This window comes from Muntiacus reevesi, chromosome 12, assembly GCF_963930625.1.
Source record: "Muntiacus reevesi chromosome 12, mMunRee1.1, whole genome shotgun sequence".
NCBI classification, from domain to species: Eukaryota; Metazoa; Chordata; class Mammalia; order Artiodactyla; family Cervidae; genus Muntiacus; species Muntiacus reevesi.
Genome location: NC_089260.1, coordinates 51603574 through 51621342, shown reverse-complemented (window position 1 = coordinate 51621342; position 17769 = coordinate 51603574). Strand labels below are relative to the sequence as shown.

Below are 17769 nucleotides of genomic sequence, written 5' to 3'. Positions count from 1 at the left end.
GTTTGGAAGTGTGAGTAGAAGACCTTACAAGACAATCCTCATAGCTTTGGAGACCCTCATCTGACAGTCACATCCATAGATTCAAACAGATTTAAATTGCAGATGTGAACACTAGTAGTGACACTAAGACTATACCGTGCGGCTTATCGTATTTTTAGGCTTATTGCAACATCATACAATAAACAAGAAGCTACAACCACATTGACACTACTACAAATCTTCTAACAGCCATCATCTATGTTCGGTGAACATAGGCTTAGTATCATAGGCTTAGAACCAGGCTTAGTATCACGAATGTCATCACATGAGATAAACACCGAGGACATCAGTTATACTGAGAAGGTTTTCGTTAATGACAAAAACAGAGTAAGTTAATTTGAACTTCAGGCTGGAAAAAACCAGAAGACTATTTTGCTAATTATTCTAGAAAACCGTTTCTAAAGCACACAGAGTGCCTTCTAGTTTTACAGATCCTTACATCTCACAAACTACTTTTATGCCTATTCTCATAGAATTCCAACGGAGCCTGCCAATCTCTGCTCTGTCCTCACACAATGCCCACGAGAGCTTCCCAGCTGAGTTCCCAGTTTTAAAATTGCTGACAGCACCAACCATGGAAAATATAAAGTGAATAAAGAGAAGTGGAGATTGACACTCTGTTCCTCTGTTAACCCTTTAATGGCTCCCTCGGCCTGAACAGATGAAAGTCTAAGCTCCTTGAAACCTCAGAAGGCAATACAAGACCTCCACAATCTAGCCTTCCCATGCCTCTCCAGTCACACCTGTTACCAGCACTGGCTTTGAACTTGGCGAGTGCACCACCTGTTCCATCTCTCTATGAGCCTCGGATGTACCTTCTCTCCCCTTGGGAGAGTTAAAAGGTTAAAAAAAAAAAAGGCCAGGCTGCAATGAGTTAAAGACTAAGTGTAAAATAAGACAAAAAAGCAACTACAAATCCTTCTTTCAAAAGTGTGGCTTGTACAGTGAGAAGAAGGACTGGAGGGCAGATGAAAAGAAGTGTAGGGATCAAGTGAAAGTTAACTATTAGTCACTCAGTTGTGTCCAACTCTTCGTGACCCCATGAACTGCAGCCCACCAGGTTCCTTGATCCATGAGTAGGGATCAAGGAGGGCAGCTATTTTATTGTGTTTTTAATGATAGGTATGTACCTCTGTTTATAGACTAGGTAGTTAGAAAAGACAAAAGGTAGAGACCCAAATAAGAGGAAGGTTGGGAAGGTAACATTTAAACCAAAGCAAATATCACCAAGAAGTTGAAAAGGATATGAGCTGATAACAAACTGAAGGGTTTGGGAGTTTGGGACAGGTTATCAGTAATATGCACAGTGTAATATTAACAAAGAATAAAAAAACAAAGAGAGAAACCAAATGGCACATTTCAGAGTAAGTACCAGCTTTGACTAACAAGGTTTTTAAAAATTAATTTAGTGCAAAGTAAAATTTGAGGTGCTAAATTCAAATATGGATTTAAATTCTCAAAAAAAAAAAAAAGGAAAAAAATATCACTCTTGCTGCGAAGCCAGGGCATGATTACGGCAATTGTAGAGGAATGTGAGAAACAGGAACTTCTCCTGGGATTATCTGAACAACAACAAGAACTGACAGCAACATTCTAATCTTTACTAAAAGGAAGGTAAACCAATACATAGTGATAAAATCAACGCAACTACCATCTGGATTCAGTAGCTAAATCGCTGGTAAAAATGCAGTGTCATACCTAACATTTCCAATAGGTGGCAAAATGAAACCAACTCTTTGAGAACTACTGAGAAGAAAATGTGCAGAAATACCACTTCCTAATAAAAACCAGATCATCAATAGGAAATGAGAGTAATGGAATCAAACGTCATTTAACAATTTATTAAGAGATTTCAGGAGTTTTTATCATATGGGTCACTGGCCCTTGAGTGCCTGAGGGAATACTTGAATTGATGTGTGAATTCATGTAGACATAAAACAGGCTTCACAGATGATCCCAAGGAGGCCTGGAAAGTCTTTCATTGTAGACAGGAGACTTATATTAAAAAGACTGGGAGCCCAGTCGACCTACTTCATTAAATAATGTGACAGAAGAGGGCAAAACTAAATGTCCAAGACCTGTTTAATTTTACTTTCAATATAATATGGCACAGTTATCCTGGACTTGGAATCAAGAAACACAGCACTTAGTTCATGATGTTTCTAACTATGATCTCAGACAAGGAGAAGCCTTCTGTGTCTGGGACTCTTAATCTCAAAAATTAAAATGATCCTGTGCGGATTTTTTCTAGAAAAAAAAAAATAGAGAGTTTACTATAAAATTTCAGAAGACAAGAAGAAAAAGGACTGGCTTGGCCCACAAATTTGTTCAGGTTTTTCTGTAACATCTAATGGGAAAATGGGACGAGTTTTTTTGGCTAACCCAGTATTTCATTATTCTGCGATCATTGAGAAACAAAATTAAGGATAAGACAGGACTCTGGAAGCTGCTACCTTTGGGTACCTGGGATGCAGCTAGGTGCGTCTGGTCAGAATCAGAGGAAAGCTTACCTGTACTCTCCAGAACCTGATCTTCCAGCCAAGGGTACATGTCTGTCTCTTCTGGCGGCACTGTTGGCTTTGGAGCAGGTTTTTCTTTAAGGCCTGCATTTTTATTCACAAAATTAACTTAAGGTTTTTTTTTTCTTTTAAAAAAAATTTTTGACACATTAAACCAAGTAAAATAATATTTCCCAACACTTCATCAATACTGCCAGTTATTCAAAGCTTTCCAGTTTCTGTTACATGAGAATATTGATATGCTTATAAAAAAATAAAGTTGGAAAATAGTTCGTTCTTTGAATTCACCTGGGCCTTTAACATCTCTTTACCTAAATTAACCTTTCATTTAAAAAATCATAAATCATTGTTTGAATATTCACAAATCTCTAAAAGATCAAGTCAAAAAAAATAAGTAAAATAAAATAACAAGTCATGTCTGAACTTGCCAAAAGAAGTTCAGTATGAGTTCAATCTCCTCTCGTGTTTGTGGGTGACTAATGAATTTCTAAGTTTTGAACTCCAAATTCAGCAATAAGACAACTAAGATGTACTGGAACTTTCTACTCTTATTGCCTGCATGCCTTTCTTTGATTTATATATAATTAATTACTCTTCTTGAAAACTATAGTTAAATATGAGAAGAAAAAACACATAGCTCACTATGTACAACCTTCTAAAGTTAACACATGCAATTCCATAAAAAAATCCACAAAAATATGGAAAAAAATTCTTTCACTTTTCTTTTTTTGTCTTAAGGAAAATAGGACATCAGGATAAATTAACATGAAAGATGATTTAAGTCAATGCTGCTCTAAAATCTTATATATTGCTAATTCTTTGAGATTTTGTACATAGCACATTAAAATGCATCCTAAATTAAATACAAAAATTTAGAAAACTAAGTTAGACTGTCATGAGCCTGACAATTCCATTTACCAAACCCTGGGCTCTCTGTTACCCTACTGAGAGTCTTGTACCAGGAGCAGATATTAAAGGGCATGTGTCTGCATGTCAACGGCTGGAGTGAAAAGGTCAGGACAGAACAGAAAGGCCTTTTCTAATCTTAAGCACGTTTAACTTAATGTAGGTATACTGCTATAATCTGGGAAATCCTCATTTACCCTTCTGCTCTGGTTCTTTGTGTTTTCCCCAACCATTCTCTCTTCTATAGCTCTTTATTTTTCTCTCATTAACAAAAACATACTCCTACCCCCTCTCCCAAATCCCAAAAAAGACACTGAAACAGTTCACAGGGACCCACTTTATCACTGGTATTTCCTCTAGGGACTCATTTCTGACACTACTTACGCAAAAATCTAACATTAGAAAACAAACACCAAGGAATACCATCCTGTTCTGCTCCTAACTATAGATTCCAGAGAGGGTATACACAAATAGGTAGAGATCCTAATTATAGTTCACTTTCAGGGGGTGGGGGTAAGAAATGAAAGCCTATTAAAACACATTACATTTCAAGATCCAAATTCAAGACTGAAAACTCCCCCACGCGCTTTTCCACTTAAATAACCTATGCTTAAGAGCTCTCAACAGTTACTGGGACAGGTATGGACCTCTTCATGCCAAATTCAGCCAAGTTTTGCTGAGTTAATAGGGTAAACTTTTCATCTTCCGAACAGAAGATTCATCTTTGCACTCTGAGCACTGCAGAAAACACTGGTACATAGCAATGCTCAAGGACAGGGTGTACCCAGTGAATGTCTGCTCTGCTTTTTAAATGACTGCAGACTCTACAGGGCCCTGGCTCTAGCTGTAGCAGAGTGGCTTAGGGCTGTAGAGGGAGGAATGGGGACTCATCAATTTCCCTGCTACTATTTACCAAAGAGATGCCCATCTCAGTCCTAGCATCATCCACCGTTTCAGTACCACAAGTCTAATTTGCCTAAACAGTCCCAGTTTATGTCTGTTGTCCTGGTATAATTATTTCACTCTCAAAGGTATCTCAGGATAGATGAAAAATTACAAGGTCATTCTACTAAGCCTGTCTGTAGCAGGCTTTCAAACTGTGCTCCATGGGTTCAATAAGCAATAAAATATGTCCCCATCAAACAAGAAAGATTTAAGCTGCCTGAAAACCCCATTTGTATTGGATTTAGAGAAAAATTTCATTTGAAAAAAAAAAATGTGAGGCCAAAAGTGCCTGAAAACTACCACTACACATCAATATCCAGACCCACATTGCCTCTAATAACCAGTTTTCTCTAAATCAGCTGGGAGTTATCTCTAAAGTTGAAATTGTAAAACATGAAAAATAACATGAGGAAGCAAAATCCCATAACGAGAGAAAATATTGAGCCGTTTTCTTTTCTGTCCAAAGTGGCAGCTGAATTGTAAATTTACTGATACCTGGTCACAGTGATTTTCCAGAGGTGAAATCAGCACAAAAATAAACTATTTTGTAAACTTCAAAGAAGTTGAAGATCTTATTAACATCTTTCCTTCCCTAGACTCTTATAAAGGTTCTAATATTTAATGAAAACGCATTCTAGAATAATTCTTACTGATTTGATAACCCATATGAAAGCTTTTACTCTGGCGTTTCCAATTTCTTTTTCTTACTAACCAAGTCCATTTTAGCCCATGAATCCATGAATAAGTGTTCCCCAGCAAACAGTGGTAAACCCATGTCTTGTACAAGAGAAGAGGCAAAAAGAAATCAAAAACTAAACAAGAAAAATAAATACGTGTAAGGCAAAGGAAAGGTTTTCAAACTGGATTTATTGTGAGGTACACATGGCAAGGATGTAGCACTGAAATAAATAGTCAGTCAGGTTATGAAATGAATGTATTGGTTTTGACGTTGCTGGGGCTGCAAATAACAAGACACCAACTCACACTGGCTTGAACAAAAAGGAAATTTATTATTTAACAGCAGGTTGGCTGGCTCTCAGCACTGGCTTCATCCTCAGGGCGGTAACCAGGTCCCCCAGGCGGCAAGGTCCTCTTTGAGACAAGACTTTGTCCAGAAGCAAAGAACCACCTCTTCTTCCGCTTCTTTCTCAGGCTTGAAGAAATTTTTCCTGCAAGTTCTTACCATTCTTCCCATTTTAATAGTCAAAACCAGAACCCACTTCTATTCCTCCACTGGCAAGAGCAGCAGAGTGACCATAATTGCCTGATGGTGATAGGGTTGAATGACCGCTGCGAGCCAACCACAATCGCTCCTGTATGATTTGGAAGATCATCGAATTCTCTTAAAAACATACCTTGTGTTTAGGTCTTTGAGTGCATGAGATAAATTAGGAAAAAAAAAAACTGAAGGCGAGGGTGGGACAATATGGGAGAATAGCATTGAAACATGTATATCACCATATGTAAAATAAATGACCAGGGCAAGTTCGATGCATGTGTAGGGCACCTAAAGCTGGTGCTCTGGGGCAGCCCAGAGGGATGGGGTGAGGAGGGAAGTGGGAAGGGGGATTCAGGATGGGGGGGACACATGTACACCCACGGCTGATTCATGTCAATGTATGGCAAAAACCACCACAATACTGTAAAGTAATTAGCCTCCAATTAAAATAAATAAATTAATTTTTAAAAAGTTTATATTTAATAAGTGTGTAATTTTGCCTCCAATTTTAATTCAAAATGGAAGAAGTTATAAAAAGTAAATGAATGAGTACCTTAAATCAACTGTTCACAGCAAGTTTAATTACCTGACACAATTACCCTAGTCCAATATCAGCTTAATTTATTCAGTACTACCCAACTACACCAGACCACCATGGGAAAGAACAAATGGATTTTCTCCCCAGAAATATGCAACTTTTAAAAGTTACTGAATTGCATATTGCATTCATTCATACAACAAATATTCAGCACCTACTACTCAAGGTGGGCTTCCCTGGTGGCTCAGTGGTAAAGAATCCACCTGCCAATGCAGGAGACGCAGGTTCAGTCCCTGGGTTAGGAAGATCTCCTGGAGATGGAAATGGCAACCTACCCCAGTATTCTTGTCTGGAAAAATCAAATGCACAGAGGAGCCTGGCGGTCTACAGTTCATGTCGTCACAAAAAGGGTCAGACACAATTTAGTGACTAAACAAGTTTAACTCAAGGTACTGTTCTATAGAAAACCAACACACAAAACCCCTATCACCCATAGGAAGGGAACAGTAAAAAGATAAGAAACATGAACTCTTTAGAGTATACGAGATGGGGAAAGTGACAGACCCTTAGGGAAAGGGGGTGGGGCTATTCACAAAAAACTGATGAGGAAAGGACTTACTGATAAGACTGAAACAGATTATAGGAGGACATCAGGGGTATGGCCTTATGAGTTATACTAGACAAGAGACTCCAGGTAAAGCATTGGACCAGTAAGTACAAAATTCTTCAGCAGGGAAGGTGCTGGGAGTGAGGAAGGACCAGGTGGCCAACACAGGCGAAAAGCATAGGCCTGAGCATCAGAAAGGTCCTAGAAACCCGCCTCTTACTCTAAGAGTGAACAATTGACTTTTTACAAGAATTACGTACAAACTGCTTCCTCACCAAAATTTTGGAAAATAAGGATTATACATAATACAATGCTTCATAGGATTTCACACACTTAGCACATAAAAGTGAAGATATTTTAAAAATTCAGTTCCACAATCTTTTACATCAATCTTCACTAATTCAGTGGTGTACAGAATAATAAAAAACTGATCTTACCCATCCAGGTTACTCCGGCTGCTGTGGTTCATGCGGGAAGTACTCAGGACTGCTACTGCTTCAGATGCAAGCAGTCTAACAGCACAAATCAACATAGCCCAAGAACAACTCTAACAGTACACGAAATTTGAGAAGCATTCTGGGAAACTGATACACCAGAAAGGCACCCATACTAACTGCCATGCCAATCATGTTGTTCCTGGCTTGTATACTCAACAGATACAATCTTGGCAGGCACGCCAAAAGCGGTCCTACTGCTGCAAACTCTAAGAGCTTCCCTTGACATACAGTAAGAGCCATTCCAGATTCAAATCATCTTCACACAACCCAAGATGGACAGAGATTCCAGGAAGAGGATGACAGGTCAGAAGAATTAAACACTGCCTCAAAGATCCCTAAGAGCCTGGTTTCAGGACCAATGAAAGGACTCCACAAAGACTGGAATGGAGTGGACTCAGTTTAACATCTCACAACATGAGGTCATGTGTAGGAGCTCAGGAATATGAACCAAGAATTCCATCTGAATTCCATTTGAATCCCATCTTGAACACATAAACACTGCTACAACTTTGGTCTCCGCAAATACAGAAAGCAGATAAAATAGTACCTCCTTACAAGGCCTTTAAGAATTAAATGAAATAATTTAAATCCAGCATATATACACTTTTTCCCATCAGTTACTGTTTTCCTTTATTTCTTCTAAAGAAACAAACTTAACCCCCCACCCTACTCCCTACATATACACACAACAACATGAACAAGGCTAAAGGCAATTTACAAGGTGGTCAAAAACAATTATTGAAGAAGCTTCTGGGTTTTTCTTTAAATAATTTTTTTCAGCTTCTAATATTACTAACAGTGTATACAGACCTAAAATACATTTTAATTATCTATATTGTATGTTTACCTTTCAATGGGCTTCCCCCGTGGCTCAGCTGGTACAGAGTCTGCCTGCAATGCAGGAGACCTGGATTCTCCTTTCAATAAACATACACTGCATGCCTGTTACCGTCAGTTACTATGATACGTAACTTTATTTAGGCACGGGACTTAAACCACAGTCTAATAACAAAGTTCAGGAATGAAGCAAAATGATGAGCATGATAACTGAAAGGTACACAGTCCAACCGCCTAGGAGGATCAGAGAAAGCAGCGTACAGACATGACTCAGCTGGATCCTGCAAGTGGGTTTAAGAGTGGGCGCACACTGGAGGCAGAGGGGAGGCGGGCACTAGAAGCTGCAGTGCAGTTTATTCTTCTCCCTGTCCCCTGTTTATATCAGAGCGTTTCATGACAGGGACTATTCTTACCAGGGCCTAGAATAGCTCCCAGTACACTGCAGAGACTGAATATTTCTCCAGTGAATCAATACATGGGAAAGAGAGATGACACAGCATGTGGGTTTTTAATTCATTATCAAAAGCAACACAGAAACTTTAAGTATATACCTTTTGCTAACCTCTTAGGATACAGAGAAGTAATGACTGAGGCGAGGAAGAAGTGACGGACAGACTTCTATGATGTATAGATGGTAATAAAGAGCAATAAACAAAAAAAAAAAAAAAAAAGAAAAAAGTAATAAACACATATACAAAGTGAAATCAAATGATAGCAAAGAAAAATAGATGATTTTCTGCTCTGCAGGCCTTACAAAATGGAAGTTTTTGCAGGAATTGATTTCTACATAAAAATGACAACCAAAATTGTTAATAAAACATCTAGTTTATGTGTTTTTACACTCAAACAAGTGGAGGAGGCAGGGTATGACATGGAAGATTTTTACTAAGGATTTTTCCCAAGTACTCCAAATCAGATTTCCATGAGAATAAGCTTTCTTGGTCTGCTACATAATACTCACCCTAAGAACAAAAACTTTCTCTTTAGATAGAACCAGGGTAAAATGTAAAGAGTTTAGCAACAAAATAAACCCAACTCACCTGTATTTATCAATTGACAACATTCTCTTACATTCCTCTAATCACCTAAGGGTACTGCTCACCAACAACTGGGATGAGCTCTCTCTATTCCCACCACTCTAGGTCTGAGATACCCGTTCAGGCTCATCCCATTCAACTCTTCCTGTTTGGGCAGCAGCAGCAGGAGGCACAGAGTGAGGAGGAGAGGGGGGAACAGTTCCATAAACCGCCTGCCTTTGGTTCAGACGAAGTGCAGGGTACAAAAAGTCACTGTGTGGCCTACCCTGCACCGAGTTCTAATTCTTCTGGTAAAAGCACACTAATTCACATTGAGGGACTGATCTTCCCATCACCCCACAGTTTCAAGGGTGGTACTCATAGGCCCATGGTCTTGTAGTCATAGCTTTGCGATCCCATCCCCCACTCTGTATGGATAAGGAGTAAAAATGAGCCACAGGGGCCTGCAGGTTACCTGAGAAGTAAGACCACCTCCTGAGAGAGTGCAAAGATGGACAGAGAGATCCAAACCACTCTCTAAGTCCCCAGACCTCGCATAACCAAAAGCTAAAACCTACAAATACCCTTGGACTTTACAGTTAAGTGAGTGCATCAATGTTTTTTTGTCCATATAAGCCAATTTGAATAGATTCCCACATATAATCAAAAGAATTCTGGAAAATACTTAGAAGTAAAACCAAATGTGTTCCTAATATTCTGAGGAAGAATGACAAATGCCTTTTCCATAGAAACACAGTCACACTGAGACTTGCAGAACTGGAAACGAGGAATTGAATAGGTTTTTGTGGACTGGCGTACAAAACCTCTGCAGACCATAAAATTGCTTCCATGGAAAAATGTGTTTTGAGTACAAAGCAAACTTATAAGCAAGCTTCTCAAGATTAGACTAGGTAGGAAATTTCTTAATTATACCATATACTTAAGACTACATTTTATTTCTTCATTACTTTTTTCTAGGCTTGACATTTCACATCTTCTGTTTAAGCAGTATCTTTTAACTAGGCATTCTTGTGTCTTTATACATACGTAACAATATAAAAGAATTACTTTTATATGCCTCCCTCAAAGATCTCAGTAAAGTAGGACCCAGTACACCCATTTCACAAAAATACAGTAGTTGCAAAGGATAAAGGACTTAAGCACCTGTCCTACCATCTGTTGACAAAAGAGGGAGAGGGAATCATAGGTCCAGTGCTTCCAAATTTTTAACGACTAACTGAAACAACTTAGTAGAATTATTACCACTATTCTGCCAAAAGAAAGGAAAACATGAGTGTTGACAACATACTAGCCACTCACACACAGATAATGCCAGTTATTCCCACAACCACCTTGAGGGAAAGGAGAGGAAAACCAGCATTTCCAAGATGCATTTTATAGTGAATTAACTGAGTAATCGATTTGGAGAACTGTTATCAATGGACATTAACAGAAGAAACAGTGGGGGATACATGAGAAAGGAATTAAAGTCAGAGGACATAGTTTAAATCACCAGACTCATTTCATGGAAAATGACATTTACCGTTAACTTAGAACATTAACATTTAAAATCATATTTGTTTATTACCTTTCTTTGTTTTATAATAGAAGTATATACAGGAAGTCCTTGTCACCCAACTAACCATTATGAGAACCTCTGAAGTTACAAAGTTGTATGGCCATAACACTACAAAATACTCTATAAGCCAACTGTTTGCAGAATTAATTCCCTGGGATTCACTCAAACTTTCATGCTGATGGATATATGTCAATTTCTTTACTAACTTTCTCCCTCATTTTGAAATGTTGCAGGACCATCTGTATACAACGCAAATCCACAAAGTGAAACCAAAAATTTTGTTTAAAAAATAAGATTTTAAATGGTTGATTACAAGTGATGTTAGAAATAACACATAGGGCTATTAACCAATAGAAGTTACATATCACAACTGAAGGGAAAAAAAATCAACGATGATAAAGTGCTTCCAAAGAAAGTATTTTGAACACTAAAAGATAAGAGATTCCTAGAAAAACTGATAGGCTCTCAAATATTTTTGAAAATCTGACCATCTATACAATGACTACTTCTCACATGTAAAGTGCTGTTATACAAAGTTTAAGGAAAATTATGCCAACAATATCACTTTTTAAGAATTCTATGCATCATCTCTTAGTGCAACTTAAGAAGCATGTTAGTGATATAAGATATATATACTTTATACTCTTAATACTTAATTTTCTCTTTTCAGGACTTATTCTAACTCCCAACTATTGCAAATTATGAAACTTTGTCCCTATTTTTAGTTGATGTTTCCAAAGGGTGACCTTTTGGTTTTAGTTACTCTAAACAGTATGAAGCAGCAGAATATAGAAATAATTAAGTCCAAAGTAAAAAAGCAAGCAAAACTAAGGAAGTAAGCATAATTTTAACCCATTAGTCATGACCAAAAGCGTCTCTTGCACTAAGCTTTTCAGGTGAACAGTAAGTGTCAATGCATCTGGGTCAAGTGTCACGTTAACTTCAATAAAATTCAGTTGACAGCTTTATTTACTGAGGAAAATGGACGGAAAGATTATAGGCCAATTCCCAGTTCATAAGAGCTCTTAAAATGTTTCTGATGTTTAGTAGAGAAGTTTGAATTCAATTCAATTCTTGAGCTGTGATTTAAAGGAAAATTCAATGGTAGAACTAAAATATTTTCAAGTGCTTTGCTAAATAGCAACACTCCAGTATTCTTGCTTGGGAAATCTCATAAAGAGAGGAGCCTGGGGGCCTAGAGTCCGTGGGGTCCCAAAGAGTCAGATATGACTAAGTGACTAAAAACAACAGAACAACAACAACAAAAAAGCAAAAAACCAGATGTCTATATGCTTACACTGATTAGTTTTTCTAAAGTTTTATCACCAATTTCTTAAAGTTTAGCATTTATGTACATTATGCCCTGTAGGATTAATTGTCCTTCAAAAACCAAGGTAAAAATTACCATAATGCCCTCACTAAAGGTAATTATAATTCTCTGCCCTTCTCTGCAAGGGAGGGGAAAAAAAGTCATCTGTACAGAAATTAACACGAAAATTTGGTATATAAATTTAAAAACTCAATCCATTTATCTTGGCAAGATCAAACATCAGGATATGTTTTTTAAAGGTTATAATATTATATGGTTGGTGAATATAGTTCTGCTTTTTGCTCTGTCCAGTTATCAGAGCCTCCCTCTTCTTTTCCCAGAAACTCTTTTCTGCAGAAAACGTCACATGGTTTGAGAGGGTCAGCCCCCCCACCAACCCTCACCCAAAGATTTATGTAGAGGAGCCAGCCTGGGAAGACAGACCCAACCCCAACTATAGGACTGGCCGCAGACGCTTCCAGACCCAACCAGGACAGCTGGACTCCTAGGACTTCTTTCCAGAAGTCAGCCCAGAAAACTGTATCTTTGCACAAGGATGGCTAAACTAGAAAGATGTTTCCAGAACCCGTGGAAGGCTACCACTCTCATCAAGTGGTAGAACCTGCAAGGAGAATAAAATCAAATGTAGATCAACAGAACCAAGACTTGGGGACACAGCAAGGAAGAATCAGCTCTGATTACAGGAGTGTACTTGAGATCTATTAATATTCACTTTAAGCCAATGCCCCACATTTGCCAATCAAATGAGCCACAAAATTCTCCATGGTTTACTAGAATTACATGGTGCTCCTAGAATTGATCTATAAAAACAACATAATCCAGACTGATCAGCACACAAAACCCCAGATTAACACATGTGACAATTTCTTTGGGCCTCAGTTTTTAAACAATAAAATCATAGGACTGGGGTACAGATATTAGACCGGATATTCTCTAGGCCTCCATGCTGTGTAACTTTTTTATATCAGTTGGAATTCCTGTCAACTAAATGAATGCATGTGCTTGGTTTTAAGCAGGAAAAGCTACCACAATATTATAAAACATGCACAATACTTCTAGAAAATTTTACACTTAATGCTTCCCCATATCTGACTTGAAATATCTTTAATTGGGCCAAAATCTCTGCTTTTAAAAGCTCTTCATAGAAAAAGCTGAAGAATTAATTTTTTAAAAAATAAAATTTTTGTGGCAGCACCTACAATTTTGTTACAACAAACCAGGGTGCTCCCCTCAAACTCAGAAGCTGAATTTTGCCAGCAGTCACCATTAAAGACTTAAGATTTCATGCAGAACAGCACAGACTATTTGCCAAAAAGTACTTCTTACTCAAATTTCATTTTATTAAATGTTTTCTGAATTCAATTTTGATCTCTAATTAGATCTCAGATTGGCAACTCCTTAGAAATGGTAATCAACTATGATACAATCAAATATGAAAAATATGCACCATTCCAACAATGTAAGTGAAAAATTGTGATACAAAATGAAAGTACATTACAATTTGAAATAATTAAAACCTTTCTATAATGATTCTGCGCCTGTAAAGATATCATAAACAAGTGTTCTAAAATTGTTCTACATAAAATTCTCTTTTATCCAAGGCTGGTTCTAGAATTCTCAGAACACAGTGAATATCCAGTGCTTATTACAGGGCGAGAGGAGAAGGTGGGGGAGGGATGGTTGGAAATGGAGAGACACTGAGGAGGGGTGAGGAGTGAGGTGGCAAGGAGCGGGGGAAAGGGAGGTAAAGCAGACTGTAAAAGACCAAGGAGGAGGGAGTGAAAGATGTAGAAGGTGGAGCTGAATGGGGAAGAGCCTCAGGAAGGGGCAGTCTCCAGAGAGACTGGGGAGCCAGCTGGGCCATGGGAGTGAGACATGCAGAGACATCCTGAGATGCCCTCAGAAGAGCTTGGCGGGGGGGGGGGGGGGGGGGGGGGGCGTGGTGCAGGAAGAGAAAGACAGGAAGGAGAAAGAAAAGGGCAGGTGAAGAAGAAAGGAAATGCAGGAAAGAGGAGGAGGGAAGAAAACCAGCTAACAGAAAAAGAAGGTAACTTCCTAACTCCCTATTTCTCATTCCTAAAACTTACAAATCACTCTGCATATAAATACTATATGAAAGTTTAATATTCTTACTTCACTCCAATGAAGATATTCTATTTTAAGAAATTCATTACAATTCAGATTATATATACATTTATCTGGATATATGATCAATAAATTAATAAAAAAGACCTTATTACATCACATTTTTATTACATATTTTTAAAAAACATCTTTTAAACATGGGAGCATGAGACAGGTACCTCAATTTCAAAGAATTTATTTGCTGAGCACCAATAAATATATTCAATGGCTACATGAAACAACTTCCCCAACCAGAGCAATACTAAGCTTTCTATGCCCTTTAGCAGCAAATCGCGATGAAGATTATTACCATTTCCTGAGATGCTGCTGCTCCAGTTTTAGCTCTTTCTCTTCTGGTTATTTCCCTTGGCTAAGTGTGCGTGTTTGGCAGAGCTTCTCTCTTCCCTTCTATCATCTTTGTCTCTGGGTGCCACTTTACGAGGAGCATCCTTGATATTCGTTGATTTCCTCCTGTTTTCCTTGGCTTTAGTGCCTTTCTCCAGTCCCACTTTCTCCTTTTCTCTGTCTTTTTTACCCCTAAGAGACTCTTTCTTGGAAGCATCTGAATCCGTAATCTTCTTATCCTTCCGGTCATCCTCTTTTTCTCTCTTCCTTTTTCTTTCTTCATGCTTACTTTCTTTCCTTGACTCCAGCTTGTCTTTTTCCTTCTTGAGCTCTTCTTTAGTGAGTTCTTTAACTTTCAGGTTTTCCAATTAAAGGAAAGAATGTTTATTGAAGGCATCTCAATTCATAGACAGCAACTTAGTGCAAAAGTATTACCTTTTTTTCTATCTCCCCACACACGAGATGATCATTCAAAAAGTGACTTTCATCCACTAGTTTTAATCTGGCTAACAACAGATGCAAACTTCTATGAGGTATCAGTTATAAAAGAAATGCTAGAAACTCACCATCATATTTTTCTAGCTTGCAACATTGTGTGTTTGTCTCAAAACAAGGTTAACATGCAAAATTAATAAAATGAGCCCATCCACAAAGGCAGCACTTTACTCAAAGTGTTAACAACTCACATTTCACAGCTATTAACAACATAATTAAAGGAACACTGGCAATGTAATAACAAATTTTCCATAACTTGCAAGTATCTGCACAAAGATAATTTAAAAATCTTTAGCTCTAACAAAAATTATGTCCTTAAAGTATTTGCATTTGCATTCCATGGAAACAAATATATTGCACCAATGAAAAGTTAAATACTATCTAATATTCTCAGTTTAGAAAAATACAATTTCCATGAATATGAAATTTTAAGGTTGTTATCTATAGTATCTAAAATGACAAAGAGAACTTCTTTTCTACTCTCATTCAACATCATGGAATCAGTATTCCTTTAAGTATATTTTCTGCTATTTTATGTAGCGCCATTCCAAGATAACACCTGTGTTGTCCATGCTCACAGGAGAAACAACAATTGAATGGAATCTACAGGTGACTCCAAATCTCACAACAGGTGCTGCTTTCAACTTGCTTTAAATAAAGTTTAAAAGTCCTGACTGCGAAAGCTTTGAATATCAGCTTCTTGCTTCTCTCATTAAGAAATCATAAGAGAAGCCAGGTGTTCACTGTATAGTGTAGCATGTAAGTAGAAACAAAAAAGAGATTTCTTTAATAAAATGTGGAAGATGTTTCTCCACATCAGAATCATGTTAAACTTATGCAAGTACAAAATGTTACTCAATTCTTCCTGACAGTTTTATTAAAACCTCCTAAAAATACAAAATAGAATTCATAAATCACCAACCATCCTCAGAGTTTTCATTCTCTTTCAACGCCATTCAGAGTAACACAGAAAAGGTCGCTGGGCAAAGGCAGAATGCTAGTACAAAGCTGGCAGGTCTTACTCTGCACACAGTTTTAAAATATTAAATCTTTAATGTTGAATTTGCCTCTCTAGATTAAGGAGTAAAAGTATACTTTATTGGCCATTTATTTCATAATTATTTACATAAGAATAAAATGGTAAAAATTCTGTTTTCTTCCCAGGAATTATTCAGGTGGGATACTAAAGTTAAAACATTAAAATTTCTTCATCTTAAAATTAAAGCACAAATCACAAACCCTATAAACCACACAGTAAAAGTCTGACCTGTTAATGTTTCACCAAAATCAAACTACAACGTGACAAGCACTGAACACAAAAAAATACTATAAGTTTATATATATATGTATAAAAAGCATGCACTTTCCCCATGCCCCTCTCCCTAAAGGACAGAAATATTTACAAGTGTTTCAAGTGAACAAGAAAAACCATGGGGATATAAAATGAGACTGCAATAATAAGTGTTAGAACATACAGAATGCTTAACGGGTGTAATGATTTTCAGTGAATTAAAATAGCAAATATAGCAAATTAAATGCTGGCATAATGCAGTGCTCCAGATTATAAGTTTTCACTTTACTGAAAATTACAAGTTTGATCACACTAGTTTTAATTGTGCTCTAAGGCAGCATCAACAGCTTCTGGAGAAATGAAATCAATTGTTGATGAATTCATCTGTATTTCCAACTTAACTAAAAAATTTAGACTAAGAAAGGTTTTAGAAGAAAGGTAGGATGTGTATACTGCAAACTTAATATGTGTACTTTAAAGATTATTACAAGGTTTTGATCATTTGAAAAGGAAATTACTTAAAAGCCTGAGGCAAAAATTTCTTTAATGAAATCTTGATAAAACTACTTATGACCAGAAGTGCACCCAAAACCAAAAAGCGATAACGTTTAGCATTAGTAGCTGCGTCTACAAAACACATCTATAAACTGTCATGCATTTTCAAGCATTAAACTTGATTCACTCAAGGCTAATTTGAAAAACAGAAAATACCTTTAGCCTTGGTTTTTCTCTTGGCTAACCCACCAGGTCCTTCTGTTGGTGTTTACAAGATGAAAATAGGTTATAAACAGAAAATAGTAAGGTAATTAAAAATAACTGTCTATAAAATAGTTCAAACAGATGCATTGGCCAACAAATTTAATTCAATTCACCATTTAAAAAATACACTCCTCTAACATACAAAAATTTCTATCATTTGTATGTCATTTCAGAACTTTATAACCAAAAACTACACTTTTTTTCAGGAAAAGTTATTTTTTATTTAATTAACTTCACAACCTGCTTTAGATCTGAAAGAACTGTTGGCTTTAGAAATGTCTAATTACCACTGGGAATGACATTTCCCTCTCACTGGTTCCTGGATGCTAGGGGACTTCTGCTTAGACACGGATGATTAATTACAGGCACTAGAGCTGAAAGGACCTGGGGACCCCACTCAGTCATCACTGCCACTCAATAACAAGACAGCATATTTATATAGAATTTTACTTTTTATTGTCTAAATTATCATGGCTTTACCCCCACAGCTTCAAACTTCTTCTATAAAAAACTATATAAGTAAGAATTATACAGTTACAGAGGGATGTATTTACTCTTCATCTAAAAACTTTGCAAAGGCTATTTCCTCTCTAGGCAAATGAAAGTTCTGATAATGCATTTATTTTTTAACTTTCTAACAAATATCAGTGAGTTGGGCCATAAAGAAAGCTGAGTGCTGAACAACTGATGCTTTCAAGTTGTGGTGCTGCTACTAATGCTAAA

At 37.2% G+C, this 17769-nt stretch overlaps 1 protein-coding gene across 6 annotated transcripts in view; it reads right to left on the bottom strand.

The window, feature by feature from the left end:
- ASPH (aspartate beta-hydroxylase) overlaps positions 1-17769 on the bottom strand; it is a 175400-nt gene that overhangs the window by 113167 nt on the left and 44464 nt on the right. For 4 of the 6 annotated variants that reach the window (XM_065902644.1, XM_065902643.1, XM_065902645.1 and 1 more), the window contains one exon: positions 2550-2642. In XM_065902644.1, the coding sequence (XP_065758716.1) occupies positions 2550-2642 (93 nt within the window). Of the gene's footprint in view, positions 1-2549; positions 2643-10681; positions 14854-16998; positions 17041-17769 lie in introns of those variants that run through there. The other 2 variants (XM_065902647.1, XM_065902648.1) reach the window with 1 other exon arrangement.